General features: G+C 50.4%; 3 protein-coding genes across 13 annotated transcripts in view; 2 read left to right on the top strand and 1 right to left on the bottom strand.

Moving 5' to 3' along the window:
- Positions 1–1,566, top strand: part of Arhgef40 (Rho guanine nucleotide exchange factor 40) — a 19,914-nt gene extending 18,348 nt beyond the window's left edge. For 2 of the 4 annotated variants that reach the window (XM_047536739.1, XM_047536708.1), the window contains one exon: positions 15–1,565. The gene's annotated coding sequence lies outside the window, so the exon portion shown is untranslated. Of the gene's footprint in view, positions 1–14 lie in introns of all 4 variants that reach the window. The other 2 variants (XM_047536732.1, XM_047536716.1) reach the window with 2 other exon arrangements.
- On the bottom strand, positions 743–14,850 carry Znf219 (zinc finger protein 219). Of its 6 annotated transcripts, XM_047536760.1 has the most exons (6): positions 9,104–9,533; positions 5,895–6,059; positions 4,476–4,564; positions 2,802–4,209; positions 2,382–2,513; positions 743–2,115 (listed from the first exon to the last, which is right to left on the bottom strand). In XM_047536760.1, the coding sequence occupies exons 3-6, from the start codon at positions 4,479–4,481 to the stop codon at positions 1,511–1,513; spliced, it is 2,151 nt and encodes a 716-aa protein (XP_047392716.1). In that variant the 5' UTR covers positions 4,482–4,564; positions 5,895–6,059; positions 9,104–9,533; the 3' UTR covers positions 743–1,510. The 6 variants fall into 6 exon arrangements, with proteins under 6 accessions (XP_047392716.1, XP_047392751.1, XP_047392741.1 ...); XM_047536795.1 differs by lacking the exons at positions 5,895–6,059; positions 9,104–9,533 and adding an exon at positions 14,748–14,850; XM_047536785.1 differs by lacking the exons at positions 5,895–6,059; positions 9,104–9,533 and adding an exon at positions 9,603–9,701.
- Positions 9,502–15,378, top strand: Tmem253 (transmembrane protein 253). Of its 3 annotated transcripts, XM_047536823.1 has the most exons (10): positions 9,502–10,006; positions 10,119–10,240; positions 10,578–11,457; positions 11,582–11,644; positions 11,770–11,907; positions 12,304–12,414; positions 12,507–12,563; positions 12,843–12,953; positions 13,063–13,212; positions 13,554–15,378. In XM_047536823.1, the coding sequence occupies exons 5-10, from the start codon at positions 11,800–11,802 to the stop codon at positions 13,632–13,634; spliced, it is 618 nt and encodes a 205-aa protein (XP_047392779.1). In that variant the 5' UTR covers positions 9,502–10,006; positions 10,119–10,240; positions 10,578–11,457; positions 11,582–11,644; positions 11,770–11,799; the 3' UTR covers positions 13,635–15,378. The 3 variants fall into 3 exon arrangements, with proteins under 3 accessions (XP_047392779.1, XP_047392769.1, XP_047392761.1); XM_047536813.1 differs by lacking the exon at positions 10,578–11,457 and having other exon boundaries at positions 11,530–11,644; XM_047536805.1 differs by lacking the exon at positions 10,578–11,457.
- Positions 15,379–19,649: the final 4,271 nt, after the last annotated feature.

Raw genomic sequence — 19,649 nt, forward strand, 5'->3', positions numbered from 1 at the left:
CTCCTGGCTTCTAGAGAAGATGCAGAACATGGCTGCAGCCCCTCCTCTCCACACATTTTGGACTGGGATGTGAATGGGACAAAACGGAGGACTAGGAGAGCACCGAAGTCCTTCCCTCTGCTTCCTGGACAGAGAGGGGGTTCAAGGACCAGAGCATCCCCCTGCTACTGCTATCTCTAGCTCTCTCCTGCTTGGTGCCTTACTCTACAGGAACCAGAATGGCCACATCTGCTTGCCTTCATAGCCCAGAGGGGAAATTATCCCTCTTCTAGTCTTCCCATGCTGGGCCACTACACACCCTCTGGACACCACTCCACTGACAGCCTGAGTTTCTCCTCTTCTCATCCCCTGACTCTCCCAGAAAAGACTCATCTCTGCCAGGTCAACTGGAGTTCCTGGTGACTCCATCCTGGGATGTCACAGGAAATGGAACTATGCAAACCATTACTAGAGAGTGGGGTGGGAACTGCAGACTTTTTATGTGTAATTACTGTTATTATAATACTATTGTTATATTAAACGTATTTACCCACACTTTGCCTCCCAGGAGCCAGAACGGTACTCTGGATTAAGGTGTTGCAATTAACTTGAGCTCTTCCGTAAACCAACCATTAACTAGAATACAGAAAATAAAATCAAGGCTAGAAGTACCCTCTATCCTTTACTGGCCCAAAACTATGCAAGAGTCTGGGAGAATGCGCTTCCTCCACATTGGCTCCCAGAAGATCATGAATTCTTTCAAGTTCCTTCTCTCAGACTGTACCCACATCTTGAGGCTGAGCTAGTCACAAACTGGGGTCTAGCACAGCCCAGCAGTTCTCCAAAGAGATCCTCAAGACACAGCATGAGAACCTCAGGCTATTTGTTAAATGCTAACTCTTGGGCACTACTTGGAGATATTAAATCTGAACCTGGGCTAAAGCCCAATATTCTACATTTCTTGTCCAGCTCTCTGAATGATAACTAAATGCCTGAAGAAGTTATTAACTATTTCTTAAACAGAAGAGTCCAAGAAAGGGAACAGGACATAGGCAGACAGGACACAGGGCCTTGTGCCTCAAGACACCTGTTTATTGGGGACACGACTCTGCAACAGGGATGACAGGAATCGTACCAAAAATAGCAACGTCTACAGGGCCCCTGATGGGGCTAGAAGGGTACAGTGCCCCCCCACCCCCACCCCTTGTACAAAAATAAACTCTCACGCCTATGGACCAGCAAAAACTGGCAGAGTGTCTCCTCAACAGGGACACAACCCTCTCTGCCAGACCTGGGACCCCGTTCTTTGACCCTCACCTCTGCCACTTCTAAGGCACTGTGACTCCCCTGGGCTGGATGGGTATTGCCTGCCCACCCTCCTTTGCCCGCTGCCCCTCCACCTCTGGTCCGCCTGGGGCTGGGATTTGGGTCCCATACTGCCCCCTGCTGGCTGCTCTACCCAACTACCTCTAGTGCTCCCCCACTCCGGCGGGGTAAGCTCACTAAGCTAAATCACCCCTAAGCGGGATCCCTACCTTTCTTGCCCCCCAGGCCCTGCTTCTCCAGATCTTGACAACCCAGGGCCCTCTTCCCCTTCCAGCGAAGGACTGGGAGGGGTCTCTCCTGATGGTGCTCGAACATAGGGAGGAGATGCATCAGCCTGGGGAGGCCGGCGACCCCGAGCCCGGCGGCTGTGGTGCACTTGCAGATGCAAGGCCATAAGCTCAGAGGCTCCAGTGGCAAAGGGGCAGAAGAGGCAGCGGTGGAGGGCACCCCCAGGCCCGGCCTCGCCTCCCGGCCCCGCCCGCAGGGACAGGTCCAGAGGTTCAGCCTCACCACCTCGCCCATTACGCAGGGTCCTCCCAGGGCTGGCCGGCTTCCGACGCGACCCCGGCCCTGCGCCACTTGAAGGAGGCCGGGGACTTGCAGCGCCCTCCACCCAGGTCACAGACTGCTGAGCCGGCTTGGCTCCTGAGGATGGGGCTGAACCCCGCTGGGTAGGGGGCGGTGGCTCCGGGGGTGGCCCAGGGCCTGCACCACTCCTCTGCTCCCGGTGGTGACGCTGCAGGTGATACTTGAGTGAGCCAGACTGGGTGCCCGCATAGTCACAATGCGGACACTTGTAGGGGCGCTCACCTGGGGAGAAGAGGTGGGATAAGGTCATGAGGTCAAAATCACTGCACACCCCCATTTTTGCATTCTGCTCAATTTACTGACTTCATCCTCAGCACTGGGCACAAACCGTGCCTCTCTCACTGGCTCTGATTTAATAAAGAACATTTTCCAACTGATTTCATCTCATCAGTGTGAAGGCTACAGCAGGTCATCTCCAGGATTTCTGGAAGCTCTCATCTTTTTTCTCCTCTCCAGTTTGTCCTCACTCAAAAAGCTGCCTCCCTTACCTGTGTGCACTCGCAGATGCACTTTAAGGTGATGAGCTGAGCGGAAAGATTTTCCACAGAAGGGACAATCCTTGCCAGTGGCCCCTCGGCCCCCCTCAGGCCGGGTCCCTCCAGCCAACAGCCCATTTTCTTCTGCAATGAACACAAAGAGGAAGTTACAAGGGTCCCTTTGCACCTCCACACCCACCCACAGGTCTGCTTCCCCTTGGGTTCCACAAGGTAATAGCAAGTTTGGGAGAATACAAGGGGTTAGAGTTAAGAATTAGTGCCCTTGGAAGAGGCAACACTCCCAGGAGAAAAACAAAGAAAATAAAACAACCAGAAGAAAAGACTATTTTTTATAAAGAAGCTACAAAAGTGGTGGCACAGAGTTGGAGAGGAACAGAGAAGCAGAAAACCCAAAGAGGAGTCCCTACATACCCTGTGTGGCTGTTGATCTTGCCTGGGCCCCCACGGAAGGCGCCGAGTGCCCTGGCCCCTCGCCTGGCCGTGGGTGCAGGGAGGCCAAAGGACCCAGTGACCTGCCTCGAGCCCAGTTCTCCTCCTCAGCCTCTACCACCTCCTCTTCCTCCTCAGGCTCCTCCACACGGTGCCTTCGAGCCCTGGCTGGGACAGCTGATGGCAGTGGGCGGAAGCCTCCAAAGCTGCGGCCAGCCCCAGGCTCAGCCCCTTCTCCATTGGGCCGGGCTTCACCAGCACGGAGGCTCAAGTAACCCAACAGGCTTGGGGGCTCCCGTCGCTCAGCTGGAGTGGGTGCTGGGGCCAAGAGGAGCGCAGGGCCCAGTGGCTCATAGGCCAGCAGCCCCAGATCAGGAGGCTGGGGTGCCCGGGCAGGCCCTGAGCCAGGGCCTGGGGCACGGAGAGGACCCAGCTTGCTGGCATGCACTTTCATGTGGTTCTTTAGGAACCAGGGCTCCTTAAAGCAGCGGCCACACACGGGACACGCATGATCGAAGGAGGCCTTGTGCTTGCGCATGTGGCCCTTGAGAAACCAGGACTGTGTAAAACTCTGGCCACACACTTGGCAGCGGAACTCTGGAGGCGCTGGGGGCTCCTCGGGAGCTGCAGGAGCAGAGGCAGGGGTTGCCTCACGTTCAGGCTCAGGCTCCGGCTCAGGAACAGATCTAGGTTCAGGCTGGGGTGGAGGCTGAGGCTGGGGCACAGCGGAGGTGGCCGCCAGGGGGCGCTCGGGGGCCCCATGGACCGTCAGGCTGTGATGTAGCAGCTCCTCCTCCTGGCTGGAGCCAAAACTGCACAGACTGCACTTCCATGGCCTGTGCAGGATGTGCAGGTGGCGTTCACGCTCCGCCGAGGTGCGAAACTTGCCTTTGCAGAAGGGGCAGCGGAAGGCAGAAGACGAAGGAACCTGAGACCGTGCCAGGCCCTCAGTAGCAGGATTGGTCTGCATGCCCCCTGAGCTTCGGGCTCTCCCCAGGCGAGCCTCCCGCAGTAATGCGCGCTCCTCCAACTCCAGCAACAGGCGCGCGGCTGGGCTTCGTGGGCGCTCAGGCTGATGCGTTCGCAGATGCGAGCGCAGCAGAGCCCGCTGCGCTGCGCGGTGGCCACAATGTGGGCACTGGAAGGCCTGAGCGCCTGGGTGCGCTCGCAGATGCAATGCCAGGATGGAGTTGAAGCGGAATCGCTTCCCGCACACAGGGCAGGGAAAACGCCGTTCGCCTGCACGACTCTCTGACCAGCCCACAGCTCCCATCCCGGGCGACCCAGTGCTCACGCCTGGCCCGTTGGAGTAGCGCTGCAGATCCAGCTCGCCGTCAAAGGCTGGTGGCGACGGGGCTAAATGGCCACCAGGGACGCGGGGACGTGAGCCCTGTGAAAAAAAGAGGCACATAGAGCAAAGGGTGGTGACAGGCGATCTGCGATCTGTGGAGAAAACAAAGGCAACAAGGTCCAGAAGAAAACCAGGGTGGGTTTGGGTTTGACCCAGAGTGCTATTCGCCACAGCAGGTTGGGGAATGGATGAGAATTGGATGCTGGGGCCAAGGAGATAACTTATAATAGGTTAAAAGAGAAAGGTAAGTGGGGTAGAAAGCACCGTTTTAGATATTTGTAGGTTCAGGCCATGTCTCCACTCACCTCCATGGAACCCCTTCACATTCTTTGGTTCTGGGAAGTGCAGGGAAGAGGAGGAAAGGCTGCTAATGAAGGCAACAGGTGCTGAGGAGCTAAAGGGAGAGAGATTTGGAGGAAAGATGAGCCCTGATTTTCAGCAGTGGAAAAGCATCACCCCCAATCCCAGACTCTTAACACCCTATAGTCCTCAAACCTTTCCCTTCTTCCTATTTGCACCTTGAGTCACAAGAGGGGGCTGCTTTCCTCAAAGACTCCACCCTTAATTTGCCAAATCCAAAAGACTCCCTGATAACCCAGATTTTTTTCCCCAAAATTATGTTTCAAATGCTCCCAGAACCACTGCCACCACCTCACACCCTTGCAGTGGGGAGGGGGGAAACATCACAGTATACCCCTATTTCCTTTGGGTTGGGTTGTACAGCTTGATAAATGAATGGAGAGGGCTTGCCATGCTCCCCAGTTATCCAAGTGGGATCAGTCACTCTCAGACCCTAACTGACCAGGCAGCCAAACATCCTTCCAGGTTCCACGGTCCTTGCTTCTGCCCTTACCCTGTCTTTCCGTCTTTCCCCCTCACTCTCCCTCCCTCCGCCTGGATTCCTGATCCATTCATTTCCATTCATTACAGAGACTCATTCATGCATGGGAGAGAAACACCTCCCAGCAGCAGAGTCTGGAGACAGACAGAGGGGGAGGGGCATGAAGGGGGAGAGAGCCAGAGAGGGAATGGAGAGAGTTGGGGGAGGAGTGGAAGTTAAGGGGCACTGCCAGTCTGGGGAAAGGGTTAAAAACTGCAAATACCATCTAGGATTCATCCCCTATTTCAAACCTTGGAGCCTGCAGTTTGATGGGGCATCTCAGCCCCTTTGTCCAGGCTGTTCCGAAGCAGGCTTTCCTCCTCTCTGCAGGGGAGAGGCTTCCTCACACAAGAGGAGGATTACACTGGCTCTGAGCTCAAGAGGCTGGAGTGAGGGACGGGGGGCGGGGCTGGGCCATCTGCACAGATAGGGGCTCCGCACATGCTCTGAACAGGAAAGGGTTAAAATTCTCCAGCTAAAATTCCCTAGGCCTGAGATGTACAGAGCTCCAGGGCTGGGGAAGAAGAGCACTGAGAGGAAGAGGATGGGGGGTGGGAGGTCCTATTCTAAGCGGCAGAGGTCAGCTTTAGAACTGAGAAGCAACCCCAGAATTAAAATTCATGGAAACAGGGCTGGGAGGATGACCAGAAGTCATCCAGTCTACCTTCCTGCCTCCATACAGATTGTATCTGGTCAAGGCCAGATGAATGTGGGCCTGACCTTTTTCGTTCTTTTTTTTTTTTTTTTCCCTCCCTCTGCCTAAGATAGGAAGAATATTTGAGATATAAAGAACTTTCTTACAATAAACATTATGTTACTGAGAAAAAAAAGAACTCAGCATTACCTTGTTTATAGATCTTTAATAGAAGAGAACTGGGTCAGGAGTCAGCCCTGCTTATCAGCAGAGAGAAGGCTCTAGAGGTCCAGAGCTTTCTTAATTTTCAACATTTAATGGATGTGGTAAGACTTCAGTATGGGACAAGTACCTGTTATATGCAGAATCTGGGCTCTGGGAATATTAACAGGAGATTAATTTACAAAATGCCCTTGTCTAAAGATCACTAGATGTCCTCTGTCACCATTTAATGTATTTCTTAGCACCAAATTTGGGAGTACACCCTCCTCCTCTGGATCCTCCAAATAAACCCCTTTCCTGGGGCCAAGAATCTAGCCAGGTTCACTGAATAATTTCAGTGAAGGTGAGTCAGAATAGGATTAAGGGGTACAAGGCTATTGTAAACCTAGTTTTACCATTAATAACCTACAACCTTCAGTGAATCATTTAACCTCTGTAATGTAAGTAGGTTGGACTAATTAGTATACTGATGGGCCCTTCCAGCTTGAAAGTTTTGTGGATCTAAATAACAGGACTCTTCTGGACCCAAGATGCTGAAACAAATGGTCATTCCTTCAGTACCATGGAGAGTGCAGTGGGCTACCAGAGAAGCCACTTTGGCCACCTTAATACCATAGATAAAGCTATGAGGTCCTAGAGGGGCCATGCTTGCCATTTTAGCACCACAGATAAAGCACTGAGAAAAGCTGGAGGATTTTCTCCCCCTCTCTGGGAACCACAGTGGGTGGGGGGAGAGTGGTACCAGAAAGGTTATTTTGGCCTTTTAGATGTCACTGAAAATAGAGGTAATAGAAAATAGATGTAACTAGAAAATTTTTAGTTATAAGGAGTGTCCTGACAGTTACAGTTTGTACATCCTGGAATGAGTTACTGAGACATCGTATTTGGGTCCCTCACATTCTGTTGCTCTCCTGGGGATTCCCGGAACATCCTGGTGTACAGCCAATCTGGTATATTCAGAGGAAGCAGATGGCCAAGAGGGAGGGGGGTGGAGGCTGGGAATACTGCATGGTCATAGCTGACTAACCTATGGGCACATATTCTGATTCTGAGAAGATTCTAGTGCCCCAAAAACTGCAAGCAAAACATCTGAGAAGCTGGACTCATATCCAAGGCAAAAAATAAAATAAAACAGAACAGGGCAAAGCGTCCTCCCCAACAACAAAAACCCACATTGCACATGGGAATATAGTGATATATAAGAAGACCCAAACTGAAGCTGAATTCCCCAGGAGGAGAGTTTCCCCAGAAGAGGCCTAAAATCAACAAAATTCACTGAGACCTCCTAGACCCAGTCAAGATCCCCTCAATCATCTCCATTCCAGACTCCTGATCTCATGGTTGTAGTCAATAGAGGAAAGCACTGACAGATTTTATGAAGTGGCTTGGAACTTAAGTCATACATGTATCAACTGTGGACAATAATCATAGATTTTCTATACTCAGGCTTAAACACTATCCATGATACTTGGCCAGACTTGATCAGAGAGTAGCAGTGACCTACTTTCTACCCCCACTGAGAATCAGGGGTTATCTTGCCCTTATTTGGATTCTATAGGGATGCAGAGCCAGGGTTAGGGATCAGAAATATTTCCAAAGCAACAGGCCAATTACTCTTACAAGCTAGGACAGTTGGTGTAGATGGGGGTATGGACCATCGAACCTTACTGAGTAGGTAAGGATGGTTGGTTAGTAAAAAGACTTATAAACAACAAGACAGGTACACAGAAGCATCCGCCAAATGGAGGACTAAGAAGGTTGTCCCCAGTCCTGGTGGTTCAAACTTTTTAGGATCAAAGTGTATGGAGTCAAGGGTTCAGGATCTCTGGGGTCTAGTTGTAACTAGGTCTCTGTCTTTGGTCATTTCTAATACTTGATGGTTTTCACACTGCTGAGAATCCTATACCTCCCAAGTCAGCTAACAATTATGATAACCACTGCACTAAATGGGTTTTAGGAAAGGAAGGGAGCTTTAGGTGGTCTAGAGTCAAGATCACCTTGATCACACAGATGCCAACATATCACTTTTATGGTCTCCTCTCCATGTCCTCTGAACTTCACTGCTCAGCTCCTCCCAACCCACCCTACACTGCAGTTTGCAACCTTTTTGGTTGAGTTCTTGGTGAAGACTGCCTTCCCTGGGTCCCACTGTCCTGAGTTGAGGCATGGAACCTGTCATGGACTCCAAATGCACAGTAGGAGGTGAGAGGAAGGTACACCTGCTGCCACCCCACCACAGTGAATTTTATCCCAGAGTCATGTCCTAACTTGACCCCGATTTTGAAAGTTGTGAAGGATCTGGGTTTGGGGACAGGAGACACGTAGCCATCCCTAAGTCTCCTTAACTACAGCTGACCCTAGAAAAGTCTAACCGCCCACATGAGCCTCAGTCCTCAGACTGGGAGGTGGGGAAATGAGGGAGGTGGGCAGGAGAGTCTCTTGGAAAATAACCCTATAAGAAATAGGTTGGCAAGTATGGTAGGACCTGTGATCTCGTACAGGAGGTACTTCCAGCAGCACCCCCGACCCCTCCCTGGGAAGATATGCAAGAAGGATGATAGGGGGCAGGGTGGGAGATAGGGAGGCCAGGGCTCTGCTACCCCTGGCCGGGAGAACAAAAGCTGAGTTACAGCCGCCTCCGCTGCTGCCGCGGGCCGAGCTCTTTGTGACACTTTGTTTGGGACGCAGAGAGGGAAGCACCCCCCATCCTCTACCCTCCCCCCATCCTCCCCACTCCCGGAGAGTTTGGGTTCCTTTCCCCCTCCCCCACCGGCCCTACCTGGGCCGGGGGGCGCTCATCCACTCGGGCTCGCGGCCCATCGCCCCGCACCCCCAGGCCCCTCGCGCCCTGCCTTCGGGCCCCTACAAAGACGCTCGCCACCCCCGCCCCCACCCCACCCCGTTGGCCCTTCCCCTTTGGTGTCCGCTCCCCCCGCTCCCCCACCTGGCCCCCCTCCCGTGGGGCCCCCCCTAGCTCTTCAGGCTTCCTAGGCCGCCACCCCCACCCCGCCCCCCCAGGAGCTCTGGGCGAAGTTTGCTTGGGGCCGAGCCGGCGCCCCTCCCCCGCCCCCGCCCCCTGCACCTGCTCCGAGCCGGGCGCGCGGAGCGGCCCCCCCTCCGGGAGGGGGGGAGGGGGGCCGGGGGCGGGGGCGGGTGGCGGGCGGGGGGGGCCGAGAGTGGGGGGAGCGGCTACTCACGAGCCCCGGGCGGGCGGCGGCGGAGCGGGCGGCGGCGGCGGCGGCGGCGGCGGGCGGCGGGCCGGCGGCGCGGGCGTCAGCGTTACGTGGGGCCGGGGGAGATGCGCCGGGCCCCGGCCCCCCCGCCCCCGGCCCGGCCCCCGCCCCCTCCCCGGTCCCCCCGCCCCCGGCCCTGGCCCGCATTGTGTGCGGCGGGAGGCGGCCCGGCCATTAGCATGCGGGGGGCGGCGCGGCGGGGTTGGGAACCGCGCGGGAGCGCGGCTATGGCTCTGGGGACAGGGAGCTGGGGACCCCGGGAGCCGCGAGAGGCGGCCGCCAGGGGCGGGGTGCGGGCAGTTTGGAGACGGGGGGCGCTGTCGGAGGGAGGGAGAGAGGAGGGAGCGGGGGTGGGGCGCACAGACGATTCCAACAGGAGACTGGAAGAGATTTTGAAAGGTCATCTCGTCCTTCCCCCAGCCTCCAAGCAGGGCTGCCCCTCCCACCCTAGACCCGGACATACCAGGGAAGGAGTTGGCTCTGCCGCTGTTTCTGCCCCGACATGCACAGACTCAGACTCGGGGAAGTTCTTCCTGGGGTTTTATCTCAAAGCCTCTCCCTTACAATTTCTGTCTCTTTTTGGGGAGGAGGAGGGGCGATTATAGAGATAGTTAATGTCTGCCGTATAAGAAACATTATTAAAGTTACTCTTCCGTCCTTTCTGTTCTTGATAAACAATTCCCGTTCTTCCCTCTCGAATTCTATTTTCCATTCTTTAAGACACTTAAATGACTCTTCAAAACAACAAATATTTACTGAGTGCTTACCAAGTACCAGGCACTGTGCTCAGTGCTGTGGGGGATGCACAGATGAGGGGGATGCGATTCCTTCCCTTGAGACTGTAGTCTGGACGATGGCTACAAACTTGTAAGTAGTATATTCAGATTTTTAGTCAATATATACAAAATGCCTGTTCACATATTTAATAGTATAAAACCCTTAACGATAACCCTCTAATATAATTAGTTCTCATTTACAGGTAAGAAAAATGAGGCCCAAGGAGTTTCTTTCCCCACTGGCCTGCAAGTTTAAGGATCCTTATGCAAGTTCAACATCTCACATCACCATTAAATAAAATTAATTCATACGAGGATTGAAGAGGTAGGAATAGACACAACAGTTCTCTGGATTCCTTTAAAATGTGATTCCCACTCCCCAAGAAAGAAAAATAGATAAAATGCTCCAAGGATATTGGCCCATCACTGAGTAGGGCACAAGTGGCTTATAAGGAAGGCCATGTGCTTCCCAGGAGCCTGTCTCAAGGAACTACCTGCCAAGGGTCTTCTGGCTCAGTTTCTCCTATCATCAATAATAATTAATAGCTACTAAGATTTATGAATATATATGTGCTAGGTGTTGGGCTAAGCTAGCTAGTATGCATTTTCTTTTCTAATGCTCAAGGCAACCCCCTGAAATTGGTATTAACTTCCCTTTATAGATAAGGAAACAGATTAAGCAACTTGTACAAGGTCATCCAGGTGGATCTGGAACTGGTTGTCTCCAGACCTCAGGCTCTGTGCCAAAATGGGACTTTCCTATCTTTGAACTGTATGTATTCAGGCCCAGCTCTTTCTGCTGTACAAATAAATGTCCCTATCTTAGGTTCTGAGTAAGCCCTTTAGTAAGTCCTCAGGCACATCAGTATGACCTCATCATCAGCATTAATGGTTATTAACCACTCACCCTGAATCAACAACTTTTCACAGGCATGTTGTTAGCTTCCTGTTATCAGTGAACAAACTGAGGTTGAATTAGGTAAAATAATGTCACAAGAATATGTCCAAGATCACACAGCTGGGAACATGGCAAAACTGAGTCTAGCCCAGGCTGCAAGGCACCTATTCTCTCAGAAATATTGTTGTAGTAGTACCTTTCCCAAGACAGACCACTTGGGGACCATCTACATATGTCTAAGTGCAGCTTATCACTGAGTCAAAATCAATTCCCCGCTGAAAACAGTGCTCTCCATCCACTTAGTGTCCAGTTCAAAGTAAAACCTTCAAGAAAGTATGAGAGAAAAGAAAGAGATAGGAAATCTAGGGGAATTAAAACTTACCTGGGTTAGGGACAAAGTTGCAAGTGGTAAGCAGTCCAAAGAGTAATACAGAATCTTAATAGGGCAGAGCAAGCTATTTGGTGAAGAAACCAAAGAGAGGGAAAAGATGATGGAAATATGGGGAAATCGAGGTCCAGGATTGATTGTGTCCAAAGGGATGCAGTGAGTGAATGAATCCAGAAGAGGAAACCAGATGGACAGAAATGGGAGCAACAGAAAATGGGAACAGAATGAGCCAGGGCTGAGTGTCTTATGAACTGAGGTTGGTGTCTACCCAGGGCCACTCCCTAGATCCATAGGCCCTTACAGGGACCTTTGCCCCACCACATCCCAGCCCCCAGCCGTTTTCAGCCAGGACAAGTTTGACATCTGCTCTGAAATACCAGGCCCCCAAGGAGTGCCAGGACCCAGCTCGGTCCCATCCTTTTGGAGTAGCTGCTTCAGACTAGGTAGGTGTGTAAGGTCCTGGGCCTCAATTCCCTGAATTTTGGGAGTGGGCAGAGGGGTAACTGGGAGAGAGATAGCACGTCCTGTCTCTTGAAAGACAAGCCCATAATGAATTTTTCCACCCTAGGAAGCACCCAGCTCTGTGGTCAAGGGAGTGATGGAGGATAGAGCTAATCTGCAAGAGCAGGAGAGAGCCAGCCTTCGTCTTGAAAAGCTACAACATTGGGCAAGGCACAGGCAAAATGGACAGCTCTTGGTGCTGGCGGTGAGGCCAGGCTGCCCCACCCCAGGTCTCAGCATGCCCACTTGTACCCAGTTCAGTTCCATCCATGTTCAGTGAGCACCTATCATGTGCCAGAAACTGCTAGGCTCTTAGTGGGAGGAGGGTAGAAGAAACAGAAAAAAATAAGGCAAGACCCTTAATCTCCAGTAGCTTCTGTCAGATAGGGAAAACAGAGGTAAGTAAACTGCAACATGAGGCAGAACAAATTAAATGGCATTTAATTTTTAAATCTTACTTCCTTTGCTGCCCTTGGTTGACTACTTTCCTTCTGCCATGCATTCATCCCAATTACTGATCTCTAGAAGAAGCATGGTTTGCCAGGAGGGAGAAGAATCCTTGATCGTCCCCCCTGCTAAACTACCCTGCTCTGGCCTCCAGGTGACCCAGATATGGTTGGCAATAGCTGTGGTACCCCTTGCTGTCTCAGTTGCCTGCCTGAACTCTGCTTGTCACATGGCCACAGCACTGCCACTTGGGTCTGGAGCCTCAGTAAGACCTACCACAAGGAGGGTGGAAGGAGGGTTCTGGGGATCCCTCCCTAATGGAACCAGAGTTCAACACTTGCACTTCTCACCATTCAGGGTCTCCTAACTGGAACTGTCACCCTTGAGCTTCGCAGAGCACCCCGTCTCTGGAAGGTGAGTGGGAAAGAGCATACATACTGTGCCCCCCCCCCCAAAACACACACACACACACACACACACATCCCTCCACTCAGGAAGTAAGTAATTAAGTGTTGACTAATCCTCTCTGCTGGCCTAAAAAACTACAGACAGAAAGCAAGGAAGTTAGAGAGCTGGTGGCTCCATTTGGGAGAGAAACAAGAGCTGAGTTTTGTTTTCAGCTAGACTTCAGGTGGGGATTGATGTTGGAATAAGTCCCCTAGGCTGGGCAGGGCTGAGCTGGTTCACTGGCAGGTACGGGCCATGATGATATTCAACACCTTCAACCTGATCTTGGGCTTCATTGCGGTGGTGGTCGAGGTGATGAAGACAGCTTTGGGGTCTGCTCCTACTGCCCCCTCCCAGGTACTGGTGAATGAAGGAGAAGGTGGGAGGAGGAGGAAGCAAGAGATGGAAAGGGCAGGGAAAAACAGGGACTGGTCTCCACAGCATCCTCGGCCCTGTCTACCTGCAGCTGGCAGGCTTGCTGGTGCTGGAGCTCAGCGCTGAGGTCTTCACTCTAGGCGGAGTGCTGGCCTCAGCATATGCCCTATTCTTGCTGAGCCAGAGGAAACCAGGATGCTTCAGGAGGAGCCAGAGTCTGCACTACCAGGAACTGCAGGAGGTATTGTGGGTAGGAAGGAAAGCATGGAGCAGCTAGCTGCCAGTTAATTTTTCCACAATCCTGTTCAGTGACACTTAAGGGGAGACAGTGGGACAGGAGGAAAATGAAGGGTCCTAGATTGAATCTAATTGGTTTTCTGGCTTGGGACGTCTTTTCCTCTAATGATGGATAAGAGGGAATTGGGTATCTAAATGACTGGGACTAGAATAGGTGAGCAATAGGAAGCTATTCAAATTTATTGGAAGGACCATGAGAAAAAATGGGTGAGGAGGAAGTTGCTTCAGTCTGGGCTTTCTCCTTTCTCATCCCCACAATTCACTTAACTTTTATCTGCTTTTCAGGGCCTCTCTGAGATGGAGGAGGTGCCTGGTTTGGAAAATGGTCCTATGGTGGCCAGCACAGGAAATCGAACAAGTGAGTGAGCTGAGCGGGCAAGGAGCAGCACAGGTTCTAGGCCCTTCTTTCCTAAGGGAGCACCTTCCAGATTGCACCTCCTGCCAGCCCACCAAACTCAGAAGTTAGCTGGCCTCGTTGGAGACACGCATGAGGTCTGGTGGAGTTCTTTCTTGTCCCTTCCCCACGAGAGGAAGATATTCCTGGACCTGGGTCCTCCCTCACTTCACCGCCCTGTAAAGCTGCTTCCTCCCTTCCATCCTTGCCCTCCTTTCCCCACTGCTGCTTCCTCAGATTCAGGTCCACTCTAACAGAGCCTACAAGTCCCAGGATGCCCTACTACCCCGTGACCTTCTGGGAAATAAAAAACCTTCCCTCCGCGGCAGGGCCGCTATGCATCAGCTGAGTGATGTGAGGCGCCGCAAGTCAAGGCCTAGCCGAGAGTTTCCTCGGACGCGACCACTGGGCCAGGAAGCGGGGAGGAGCGGGGCGGACGGCCCAGCGCTGGGGCGCCGCCGTAACAGCCACTCAACCGTGAGCGGACTCTGGGCCCTCGCCCCCGCGGCTGGCAGCTTCGGAGCCCGGCGACGGCTGGGAACGGCGCTCAGCAGAGCTGGGGTTTCCCAGGTGCTGTCGCTGCGCCCCCTCGCACGAGAGGCCAGGTCCAAAGTCCTGAGACTTGGAGCGCGCGCGAGAAGGGGTTGGAGATGATGAGTCAGGAGCGCGGGGCCTTTCTCGTTCCCCCTCCCCCACGTCCTGGGCGTCTGCGGCGGACGGGCTAGCTAGGCAGGCGGGTGGACCCGGCAGGCAGAGGGAAGGACGCGGCGACCGGACATAAGACTTTCCCGCCTCTTGCTAGCACGCGGGTGTAAAGAGCCTTTCCAAGGCGGGAGCGATACTGCGCACACTCAACCTCAGCACAGCCCCGCGGACCTTTGATCCTGGGCTGTGGTCTGGTTGCTGAAGCTCTGCTTGCACTCAGCCCTCACCATTTATGACCTCTGCAAGTGTACAAAAGATAACAAGCTCGGGTGGGCTTGGAGAAAAGCCCAGGAAAACTGGGAGTCCCCGTAGCACCAGTAGGTCAGCTTAACCGCTAGCAACTAGAAACTGATCAGAGCTGGAGTACTAAGAGAACTCACCCCAAATTCACATAGTGCCCAGGATGAGTATTCTCCTCACACTCATTTTTGTTCCCACTTGAGAAGGCGTTCTTTCCCTAGAGAATGCTGCTTCTCAGGTCTCAGCCAAGCCCATGCACCACTGAGGGTACAGCGCAGCCTGGCTGCCTTGCCTTGACATTGCAGTGGCGCCAGCTACAATTCCTTTCTGTGACACCTTGGGAGTGGTAATAGTCGCCCTATGAAAAGTTAAATGTGAGTACTAGTGGGTGGGGACAGTTCTGGGATCAACTCTGGAATGAAGAACATAAGATCTGGGCCTCCTTCCTCCCCACAATCTAACTACCAGAATAATGGAGGGCTCATGTACGAAAGGCTCCAAGAATAAAAACTTTGTTCAAAGTCAGAAGATTGTGGTATATGAGGAAGCTGGGGTTGTGGAGGGGAGATATGAAACAATTTGTTCTTTCAGCTTTTATAATATGATCAAAAGTCTAGATGTTGCTTTCTAGTTCTTAAAAAAAAATACTCAAAAGACCATGCAAATGAACCTCCTGTCAGTCTGGATACATTAAATGACGCTGTGGTAACAACGCTAAAATTTCCATGGCTTAAAACCACAAAGGTTTATTTCTCATACTACATGTCCAAAGTAGGCTGACAAGGATCTCTGCTCACTGTAAGTTATTCAGATACTCGAGCTGAAGAATCTCACCATTTTGAGACCCTACAGTGTCACTATGAGGTTTATAGTTACCCCCCCCCCTTCAAAAATGTGAAGTAATCATGTGTCCCTAAAGGGGACAGTTCATTGACCAAAGCAGACCATATAATCACTCAACTTCAAGGAAGCAGGAGGGGCATTTTTTTCACATGTGTGGAAGGAGAGGGGAAGCCAAAATACTTCAATAAGAGAAAAAGGGTTAGTCATTTTGGTGATTCTTGAACAGCTTAGCAGTTGGAACTCATCATTTCTAGCAAACATGCCTATTCCTGCATTATTGGTTTGGTTCCATGAACTCCTTTGGTGCTGGGATTGAACCCAGGGCCTTGTATGTGTGAGGCAAGTACTTTACCAACTAAGCTATATCCCCAGCCCCGAAAGTGAAATTCTTTTTTTTTTTTTTTTTTGCGGAGCTGGGGATTGAACCCAGGGTCTTGTGCTTGCAAGGCAAGCACTCTACCAACTGAGCTATCTCCCCAGCCCAAAGTGAAATTCTTAATCAAACTTTTCCCTTAAATAATAATGGTAATAGAATAGGATGTTAAGAAATCTAGGTTCTGATTCTGTTGCTTTAGCAAGTCAAATTTCTAAACTACATTTTGTTCACATGATTTTTGTCCTCATGTTACTGAAGAATCAAGGCTACAATAAAAGCACACAAGGAAAAATAAAACTAAAAGGTGGTGCTGGAGATGTGGCTCAGTAGCAAACCATTTGCTTAGCACATGTAAAGCCCTGGGCTCAATCCAAACACTGCAAAAAAAAAAAAAAAAAAAAAAAAAACAAATAAAAAAACCCATAAACTATAGAGTACTCCAGGGGTTGAAAATAAATTGTCTATAGAGGCAAGGTATGGTTTAAATGAATGAAGCAGATGGTCATGAGGTAATGGGAAGTGGTGGAAACTGTGGCAAACTAGAGGATACACATTTTATTTAAATGTATATCTCCACCAGTTATTGTCATATAGGAATATAGGACTGTGGACCACATAGTACCATACCTTCAATATTCCTATAGAAGACAGATTCTGACTTGTGAAATCTTCTGATTTTAAAATGTTGATAACTTTTTTTTTTTTTTTTTTTTAATTCAAGGACTAGATTCAGCCTGTGGTCCTTCAATTGTCAGTGTCCACATTACACAAACATATAGCAGGATTCAGGATTTGGATATACAATATGGTTCATATAGACTTGTGAAATATGAGAGTCTTGCAGGGATGAAATGAAATTCTTGGTTTTCAGGGAAGGGTCATTTTGCACCCCTGAGGATACTGTGCAATATCTTGAGACTTTTTTCATAGTTACAACTAGGGAAGGGAGAGCATGCTTTAGAAGAAAAAGTCGGAAGATTTGGAGTTTAGTCCCATGCTACTAATGCCCCTTCCCTGGGCAGTACCCTTTGCCAACTGCGAGCAACGATGGTTTGAAACTTGTCCTGTGTTCCTCAGGATCTCCCCCTCCCCACCCTATTGCCAGAGTCCCCGACTGCTTCATGACAGCATTCTGCTTGCTGCATTCCTCCCCAGCAACCACTGTATCTGCCCCATTCTTCATCAGTTTGGCAGCCTCTGTGGAGAACACTCATTTTACTTGAAGTAGAACTTCACAGAAAGAAGGGACTGTGGCAAGGCTTCTGCTGACGTCAATTTTTAAAGGCCATGACCCCCATCTCCTGCTTCTAAGCAATGGAAAAATATCCCATTCATGATATGTGGTTTCATACGCAGTTGAATTCTGTGATTGAAATGGTCCCCACGTTGATGAGTTTTTACCCTCATTTCTTTAAAATCCGGCCATTTTTACCGAATGCATGATTACAGACAACTGACGATATTTTCCCAAATGAATTGTCTTCCGTTTCTCGACCTGTTTTTTCGCAAGATGGCTCGGGTTTTTTGTCCCAGGCTGCGTCCTCTGCCGCCATCTCGTGGCCTCTTGGCTGCCCAGGTCGAGGTCTCACGAAGCGCTTTCCTTCAAGGTAATGGCGTTTAGCAGTGGCTTAGTTGGAGCAAAGAATCTCTCCACTCCGTGGGGCCTCGGCAAATCCCTCCCCTACAGTGGGTCCGCGGAGGGGTGCCGCATCCCCAGCCGGGCGTGAACCCTGGGCATCGCGCAGGGGCTGGAGGCGCTGGTTCCCTTCCTGCCATCTGTGCCCCCTTGGGCCTCTGGGACTGTTATGCAATCCTGGCCAGGAGCCACGGAAATCAGTGAACTCACTGCCCAGCAGTAATCGGAGCTGACCTCGCCAGCTTGGCCTGATGACTGTTCGGCAGCCTCTTGCTACTCGCCACCTGAGGCCGGGATGCTCTTCAGCTCAGTGAGACATGAAGACACCCCATCGGGTTCCGGATTTTATTTTCATGTCTGGGCCGGCTTTATGCTATGTCCATGTGCTTTCTCTTGGTGGGCCTAGCTGGTGCTGCCTCAAATTCGACATCGGACTGGTGGACCAAGCAGGACAAATGGCAGTGCTGCAGTCACTACTTCAATACCACAGAGTCTGTGCACTAGGGATCGGAGGCCCAGCTCCGTGGGCAGGGAATCTAGGAACTGCCCTGAGCTGGAATGCTTGCAACTGAGCTGTGACTCAGCAGAAAAGGGAAGGCAGGAAAAGGTTTTTAGTTCGTGCTGGGTTTTTTGTTTTTGGTTATAGTAATGCCCATGTACAACATGTATACAGCTCTAATGGACCCCGCCCCGGAATACACCCCCACCCCGTAATAACACTTATATTAACCCCTAACCTAAGAGGAAGCAAGGAGGAAAGGGACTGTCTACGTTTGGTGATTATCTTAGCCTGCTTTCCCCTTTATAATACTTCAGCGGGAAGGACCTGCTTATACAGTTTGCTAGGTCAGGGACAGCCATACCTGGAGGTACATCGCTGCTAGTACGGTGTGTGGTACTTCTTAAAAAATCAGATGCCAGTCAGCACGGATCACAAATTCAAAGCCAGCTTCAGCAACTTGGCAAGGCCTAAGGTAATTTAGGGAGACCCTGTCCCAAAATAAAAAGGGTTGGAGATGTGACTTAGTGGTTAAGTGCACCTGGGCTCAACCTCCAGTACCAATAAATGAATAAATAAATAAGAACAAAATCAGATAAATCAGATGCCATTTACCTTTCTTTCTTTTCTTTTCTTCCTTCCTTCCTTCCTTCCTTCCTTCCTTTCTCTCTCTCTCTTTCTTTCTTTCTTTCTTTCTTTCTTTCTTTCTTCTTTCTTTCTCTCTTTCTCTCTTTCTCTCTTTCTCTCTTTCCTCTTTTTCTTTCTTTTTTTTTTGTATTAGGTTGACCAAGACCTTCTGCCTGCTAGGGAAGCACTCTACCACAGAGCACAGAGCTACACCCCTGGCCCCATATACTGTTTACTTCATGGGAACCATCTTATTTTTCTTTTATGTTCTTTCATCTTTGCTTACTTTTTTTTTTTTTTTTCCTAATTTCATTGATATTTTTTGTTGTGTGATTTTCTGTTTTGTTTTGTTTTCTTTTTTCCAGTACTGGGAGTTGAACCCTGGAAATTGAACCCAGGGATACTCTACCACTGACCTACATCACCAGCATTTTTTATTTTTTATTTTGAGACAGGGGATTGCTAAGTTGCCCTCAAACTTTTGATCCTCCTGCTTCAGCCTCCAGCAGTTGCTAGGTTGCTAGGATTAGAGGCATGTGCCACCACAACCAGTTTATTTATTTATTTATTCTTAATATTTTTTATTAGTTGTTGATGAACCTTTATTTATTTATTTGAATGTGGTGTTGAGAACTGAACTCAGTGCCTCACACATGCTAGGCAAGCGCTCTACCAGTGAGCCACAATCCCAGCCCACAACCAGTTCATTTTTATCATAGACTTTTCCTAAGTTCTGTACACAGTTAATGAATTTTCTTTGTTGTTTTCTTTTTCATTTTCCTAGACATTGTAAGGTTGTATTATTTACAATGTTTTCTCCTAAGTCCAAGCTCCCAAGATATACTTTGTTTTGTTCTTTATAATTATGTGCTCCCTTTATGTTTAAAAACAGTTCTATGTGACTACTCTTAGGCGTTAGGTGTAAGTCATGGCATAGAAGAAATAGAATTTATGCTTTTATAAGCCTCAAAGAAAATTATGATGAAGAGAAACTGTTTTTGGTAAACCTGAGAAGTGAAACCAGGTCCAATGGTTACTTGCTATCAGAGGCCAATTTTAGA

This window comes from Sciurus carolinensis, chromosome 2 (genome assembly GCF_902686445.1).
Source record: "Sciurus carolinensis chromosome 2, mSciCar1.2, whole genome shotgun sequence".
Lineage (NCBI taxonomy): Eukaryota > Metazoa > Chordata > Mammalia > Rodentia > Sciuridae > Sciurus > Sciurus carolinensis.